Source organism: Chrysochloris asiatica, unplaced genomic scaffold (genome assembly GCF_000296735.1).
Source record: "Chrysochloris asiatica unplaced genomic scaffold, ChrAsi1.0 scaffold00006, whole genome shotgun sequence".
In the NCBI taxonomy this organism is placed as follows: Eukaryota; Metazoa; Chordata; class Mammalia; order Afrosoricida; family Chrysochloridae; genus Chrysochloris; species Chrysochloris asiatica.
Window position 1 is genome coordinate 31,983,424 of NW_006408524.1, and position 7,931 is coordinate 31,991,354.

Consider the following 7,931-nt stretch of genomic DNA (forward strand, 5'->3'; position numbering starts at 1 on the left):
GGCCATCCTGACCCACAGAGCAGCATACAGTGGCCATCCTGACCCACAGAGCAGGTTAAAGCTGAGAGCCTTTGGGCAGGAAACTCACTTGTGGAGTGGGATTTGATGACCCACGGAGCTATAGCTGAGTGCCTTTGGGCTGAGACTTACATGAGCATTTATATGAGGTGTGCCCTGTGAACATTTATCAGTAGTCCTAAATAGGCTTTGTAACCCTGCCAGGCTGAGAGAGGCCTGCTTGTGGGCACAGCTTAGGAGAGGCTGTCCTGACTGGAAGAACTATGCCCTGAACATTTCTGACCTTGAACTGTAATTTCAGTTAACTTCCCTAATAAACCCCATAATAGTGAATATGGTGTCTGAGTTCTGTGTGATCATTTCAATGAACTACTGAACCCAAAGGAGGAGTAAAGAGGGTTGTGGGAGGAACGGTTTGTTGTCATTGTTTACACTAACCAAATAATGTGCACACCTAACAATAAAGGAGCTCTGGTAGCATAGTGTTTATGAGTCGGGATGCCAACCTCAAGGTCAGCAGTTCAAAACTACCAGCTGTCCTGCGGGAGAAAGATGAGGCTTTTTGCTCCCATAAAGATTTACAGCCTCGGAAAACCGTGTACGGGGTCACCATGAGTCGGAACCAACTCCATGGCACATCACCACCACTACCAACAAAGCCCTGTGAAGAAAAAGAGGGTCCAGGTACAATTTCTCCCTTAAGAAAATTTGGTTGAAATGAGTACATTTTCATCAATACTTGGTGTAGCACTGTAGGATATGCAAAGGACTGCTAGCCACAAGGTCGGCATAGGGTTTCCAAGGTGTGGCAGGTAGGTTTGAACCACCAACCTTTCATTAAGCCCTCCAGTACTTCTCCTACAGCACCACACTAGGACACTTTTTTATAATCTCTGGTATTTAATAATGTGCATGCATTACTATTCAAAAGAAAACTCATGTTCCACTTTATATGCTTACTCTTTACCTAAAACTTCAACATCTTTATAAGCTCTGAGTTCTTATCAAGCTAAATAACTAACATCCCAGATTCTACATCCACAGATTCTACTGGTGACTAACAGGGAGAATCATAGTCTAACTGTTGAATACAAAACCTCTATCCAGGGTTTTCATTTAGCTTCTGCTAAATACCAGACACTGCCCTTCTCCACACAAACATATTAATTGAAATTTCAATCTAGAGCCAAAAGATAGAAAGAAATAGCCCAAATGTCCAATAGAAGAACAGACAAACCAAAAGTGGCATGGAATACTAAACAACCATAAAAAGAAATGGCATTCTGCTACCTGCTACAACATGAATGAACTCTGAAAACATTATGAAATAAGTCACACACAAAAGGACAAATATTGTATGATTCTGCATGTATGAAATATATAGAAAGGCAAATGCAGAGAGATGGAAAGTGGATTAGTGGTTGCCAGGGACAGGGAATAAGGAGTTATTGCATAATGAGTATAGAATTTCTGTTTGGGGTGATGTAAAGTTTTGAAAATAAATAGTGGTTATACAACCAAGGAGCTCTGGTAGCGTAGTGGTTACGAATCGGGCTGGGAACCTTAAAGCCAGCGGTTCGAAACTACCAGCCGCTCCGCGGGAGAAAGATGAGGCTTTCTACTCCCGATAAGATTTACACCCTCAGAAACCCTGTACAGGGTCGCTATGGGTCAGAACCGACTCGATGGCACTTAACAACAACAACATACAACATTGGAACTCCTGGTGTGGCACTGTAGGATCAGCACTGTATTTGAACCACAATGTTGGTAGTTCAAACCTACCAACTGCTCCTAGGACACACTATACAAGGTCACTATGGGTTGGGATTGACTCAACAGCACTTAACAACAACAACATACAACGCTGTCAATATAACTAGTGTCACTGAAATGAGTACTTGAAAATGGTTAAAATAGCAAACTTTGTTATATTGTTAAGTACTGCTGAATCGGTTCCAACTCATAGCAACCCTGAATAGGGTTTCAGAGGAGCAGCTGGTGGGTTTGAACCACCAACCTTATGGTTCGAAGTCCAGTGCTTACCCTACAGCACCACACCAAGACTCCCACTTTGTTTGTGTATATGTGTGTATAAATGCATGCTTATGTATATACATATATACACACACAGATATGCACATAAGTATGAATGTATGTCTATATCTATATCTATATCTATATCTATATAAACAACTTTAATCTGGAACCAAATGTTTGGTATGGCACTGCGGGTAAATGCACTGGACTGCAAGGTTGGTTTAAACTGCAAGTTAACTGTTGAAGCTTACTAGCCATGCCTCAAAAACCCTATACAGGGTTGTTAGGAGTCAGAACCAACTCAATGACACTTACCAAAAACAACAACCCATTATATAGCAGATAAACTGAAAACAGGTTAGTATAGCTGGAGGTTAAAGTATAAAGGGTGAGATGAATTTATCATTAGAAGAACCAAGTGCAGTCATTTCATAAGCATGCTAATGGCAGAAGACAGGATGAGGCTGAACAGGCAGGAACCAGATCATGGGGAACAGTGATGTCAAGGAAGAAGGCTCACCATTTTCCACAGTTGTGAAAATGTCTTTCAAAGTTGGAAAGTAGCTGCTTTGTTTCATTTTCAGGATCTTAACCATTTCAAAAACAATAGGAGTCTGGAGCTAAAGATAAAAAATTATAATATTGATTAAATGCTAAATAAATACAATCTGTAATAAAATATTTACATGACATTCCAATCATGCACAATATATACAGTAACACTTGAAGGCATAGCTGATTTCAGGTTGAAAAAAATTTTTTTAAACACATTTTTCTTAAACATTTATTTTGCATTTAGTTTTCTTAATTTGAAATTTCAAAAAACTCACAGGCAATTTATATATTAATATATATGAAAATACTTACTTTCCCTATAAAAATGTTTGCTATGTTTCAGAAAAACTCTCTAAGACATAGGAACGAACTCTCGGTTTTTAAGACAGCCAAGTACCAGCAGAGGTAGCAAAGCTAGCTCTTCCAAAGCTGCATCTCTTAACTAGGCAAGACTAAATCAATGAAACCGACCATATTAATTAGGTCTTAAAATGTTCAGTATTTCCCCATTCCCAATATGCCAAAGTGTTTTCAATGAATTCAAGCACTGTTAAAATATTATCCAAGAAAAAAACCACACACAGGAAATCATTGCTTTTAGTTTGCAATTCAATTAGGAAGCAAGGTCTAGAGCTACCTACTTACTTGATCATATATGTTTGATAGATTCTCTCTCCTCATCTTCCAGAAATTTAGCTCAGCTTGAGGAGTCAAGTGAAGACCATTTAGCAAAGGCTGTGCAGAATTTTTCTCTACAATTTCTTGAATTTGATGTGACCATTTAATAATAACAGATTCAATTGCATGGAGTATTATTCTTTCGTTCGCCTCTAGCCTACAAACATTGAAATAATTTTTTTAAGTAGTTCAAAGGTCATAGGTCTTTTATGTATCCACAAACTAAAGTATTAAGCTGTAAGTGCTATCTAATCAGTTCCAACTCATAGTGACCTGTACAGGGTTTCTGAGGAGTGTCTGGTGGGTCTGAACTGCCTATCATGCAGTTAGTAAGTACCTATCCTACAGTGTCATACCAGGACAAACATTTTACAATCAGATATCCATTACTGGTATTACTTGATTTGCGTTGTGGCCATATACTATTGTTATTGTTATTTACATATATATGTAAAATATATATATCATATCCTCAAAACTGTCTTATTAACGGAATACTATCATTTGACATCATAACAATTGTTACAGCTTGCCTTGCAAAAGCTTACTTTGAAAGAAATAATACATGCAGTATTTCTACACATTAATTTAAAAGCATAAGTTATACCAATTCTCTATTCTCCAAACAGTTTGCTCAGGGTGTGTGAAAGCAAACAGGTATGCTGGCTCCCCATTTCAACGCTTTGAATATGTCCTATCCAGAGTCCCTGTGTGACAAAAGCAGCTAAGCAGTTGCTTAGGCAGTTCTGAGGCAGTCACCTCAGAAAAAGGGAGTGGGGAGTTACTTCAAAAGTCACAGCATAGAGAGTGCAGTTCTATTCTGCACACGGACCCCGTGGCAACTGCTTTAAGTCAGGTTTATAGATGGCATTCATGGTTACCTACTTGGTTTCTGGATAATTCAGATCCATGCCAATCTTTCTTGCAATCGAGGGAATAGGTAGGAGAGTTCTTCCTGTTATTTTGCCCCTAAACATGTGTATTTTATATTTCATGACTTCTATGTGACATTCCATATCTTGTGAAATGAAACAGGACCAGGATTTATGGTTGCTCTTATTACAAAGAATTGGTACTAAAATCTAGAGAAAGAGAAGTAACATTATATACAGCAATTAAGTTAATTTACAAATCATTATGGTCTTAAAAGATGTTCTTGTCATACAAAATTACTCAATTTCATAAAGATCCTCTAGGGATCCCATATCTACAAAGGGAGAACACAGTGAGTCATTCAGACTCAATCAATTAGACATAAATTCTCTCATAATAAAAACACTACATGTACTGCTTGCTATTTCCCCCCCCGTTTACTGAGTACTTGGTGGAGGGAAATGTTGAAGAAAACATTGCATGAAAAGTCAAGTGAATTAACTGCTTTCTTCATGCAAATGGAACACATCGGCAGGCATCTTCATTAAAAAAATCCTTTTGAATCTCATGGAAACTAGGAGTAAATTCATCTTCTCAAGTCCTAGGTGACATCCCAATGGACTAAAGTTTGGGTAGTCAGAATGTTTATTCAACCACATAGACCTTTTTTTTAGAATCCCTCCTACCATAAAATTGAGACCATCAATGAAACAAGGCATGTAAAACCCTTACAAATAAGTGTTTTTTATATTCCCAGAGCCTCAATAATGAGTAAACAAAATTGGTCTCTACTGGTATTCCAAAATCCTTCTAATCCCCTTCCAACATTAACTAATTTTAATCACTTCACATTTCTCTGATATGATCCATCTTGTTTATCAGCATTACACCAAAATTTTGATAACATGCTCAGAACTTAACTGTTCTAACCTTTTAAAACTGTTGATAATGCAATCTTCTTGATATTTAAAAATAAACCTGGGCAGGTGCCAGGGGCCGGTTGGAAGACGCGCGCTGGCGCTCTTTCAAGCTGGAGTTTTGGGGGGAGAGACCCGGCAGCGGCAGCGGGTGACCAAGACAGCAGGCCATGGCAGCTCTGCTATACGCAGGCCTGGATGACACGGGTTGAAGGTTGAGGACGAGCTGCCTTCGGGCTGGGAGGAGAGAACCACCAAGGGCAGTTGGGTTTACTATGCCAATCACACTGAGGAGAAAACTCAGTGGGAACATCCGAAAACTGGAAAAAGAAAATGAGTTGCAGGAGACTTGCCATACGGATAGGAACAAGAAACTGATGAGAACAGACAAGTGTTTTTTTGTCGACCGCATCAATAAAAGAACCACATATTTGGACCCATGCTGGTGTTTAGGGTGGATGATAATCCGACCAAGCCAACCACGTGGCAGAGATAGAATGGCAGCATCACCTCCATGGAAATTCTCCAGGGCCGAGACTTCACTGGAGCCAACTTGGGAAGTGCTCTGTGAACCAGAAGAACTTGATAGATTGAAAGCTGGAGAGCACAGATCTCTCTCTGTGGCATGCAGCGTCTCACTGTCCCACGGGAAGTCATCTCTGCATCCAGAGCTCCCATGGCCCGGAACCTGAAGTCCAGAGTGGGGATTAGTAGAGGTGAGGGAGGCCTTCATTTCTATGTGTGTCCCCTAGCACTGAGCGGGGAGGGGCAGGCCTCTCAGGACTCTAGAGTCGGCTGTTTGGTGGCCCGGACTTGGTCACGATGGAGATGCCTTCCACACAGTGACTGCTCGACACAGACCTTGCTATAAAGGCTCAGGAGGAGGACTTGTAGGCGAAGGGGTTTCAGCCCACGGAGAATCCGCACGCTTTCTTCTAGACTCAGCCTGGCCGTGCAGCTGATCCAGTGATGTGTGTAAAGGGGACAGTGTGTCATACTCACCAAAGACAGGAGTCTGCTCTCCACCCAAGTGAGGGTGCATTGGGACACATATGTGGGAGGCCGCACCAGCCCTGCGCCCAGTCTTTCATCGGTGTGGATGTTTGTTGGAATCCTTACAACAAGTGGTGAGCGAGAGAGGTTTAGGGTCATATCTAGGGGATGAACTCTAGGTCAGCCATCTTCAGATGAGATTTCATCAGGCCAGCGTTTGGTGGTAAGGACAGAACAACTTTCTTCTGAACATCCAGTCTTAAGCCAGTAGCAGTTAAAATTTAATTTTCAGTTCCCTCTCAGTTTGTTGTTAATGCCGCTGAGTTAGTTCTGGCTCATAGTGACCCTGTATGGGTTTCTGAGGAGCAGCTGCTGGGTGGGTTTAAATTGTAGACCTTGTGGTTCACAGTCCTGTGCTAATCCTACAGCACCACACCAGATGGCCTCTAAGAGTTTCATCTGCATGAAAAAGCCCTTTCAAATCTTTTGGGCTCTACCACCTGTTGTGTCTTGAAATCTTGAGTGAACAGAGGACCTGTTGATGTTTTCTTCTCCTGAAGAAAGCACGCTGGCCCCTGAGGTATCTTTCAGGAAAATGTATTTCAGGGATGGCACCTACTTGGCATCACTTACAATGAAAAGTTGGTGTTTTACATTCCAAAGGGCTGCTACAGGCATTCTAATAATATTGAAATTGATCACTTTCGAGACCTGAAACATGTATCACCCCTGAATGTGTTCTGCTTGACACAAAGTGAAAGTATCAGCTCTCCATGCAGGACATCCCAGAATGTTATCTTATGATAAGGGTGAAGTTGGTGGTCTGGTTTAGAGAACCCACTTGTGAAAACTTAGGGTGTTGGAATGACAGGCTCCTGGTTGACAATGTTACGGATGGTGAATTCCAAGCTGGTGAATCTGAGCTGAGCTGCCGTAGTGGGCTCTCTTCACAAGGAGACACATTTTCCTTCCTAGGGCCCTCTACCCAGCCCTCCCCAGTATGAGGCCAATACCTTCCTTTCCACCTCCTGTGTTTTGTTTTCTTTTCCATACCCAAGTGTTAGTGACTTCTGCCTCCCCACCGAAACTGTGTCCTAGGCTCCTTCTCATTTCTTCCCAACGATTCTATAAATCCAAGGCTGTGTTTATATTAGTTTTTTTCTTGGGTAAAAACATTCTTATGGGATTGATACACTTGGGACCCAGAAATGCCTGATTACAATTTCCTTTTTGATTACTGACAAGTCCTAACCTAGTGAGATTGTGGAATTTGTCTTTTTTTTTTTTTTTTTTGATGTTTTATTGTGGATCATATGGTAGTTTGCATGGGAGAGCTTTGGTTTTGCATTCATTCCATCATATGTCATCGCATTGCCATGGTTCCAGTCCCCTCCATGCATCATCAACCAGCCAGAGGGTGTGTCTTAGAGGCCTGCCCCCTGCACTTCCCCTTCCCACCCCCAGCCCCCAGTTTTCGGCCCACAGTCCCTTTCCCTCTCTGGACCCAAGGTCCCCAGCCGCTTCATTGCTCCACATCAGTCATCGTCTCTGTCTCCATCTCGGGCATCTCTGTTTCTCTGGGTGGGGTCCCGCTCTCGGCTCTTCTCTGTTGATGGTCCCAGATAGCTCCGCTCTTAGCCTGTAGAGTTAATCACTCCCTTCCTTGTTCTAAAATGTCTACCTTTGCACTTTCAACCCTCATAATCCGTCCTGATAAACATTATTCACTACAGTATCACGAGTTACCCATCTGTATTTCCTTTCATCCGCTCTGCCCAGACAGATTGAATGGTACCCACTGGAGATTCTGCCTTCCTCCATGCTCCCTAGCACTAGGTTCCCCCTTGAAAGCTTGTA

At 41.8% G+C, this 7,931-nt stretch overlaps 1 protein-coding gene and 1 pseudogene across 1 annotated transcript in view; one reads left to right on the forward strand and one right to left on the reverse strand.

The window, feature by feature from the left end:
- The window catches only part of DNAH11 (dynein, axonemal, heavy chain 11), a 436,577-nt gene that overhangs the window by 417,354 nt on the left and 11,292 nt on the right, over positions 1–7,931 (reverse strand). The window contains 3 exon segments of the mRNA XM_006832223.1: positions 2,579–2,678; positions 3,259–3,448; positions 4,177–4,373. Of these exon segments, the coding sequence (XP_006832286.1) occupies positions 2,579–2,678; positions 3,259–3,448; positions 4,177–4,373 (487 nt within the window).
- Positions 5,252–5,773, forward strand: LOC102838006 (annotated as a pseudogene).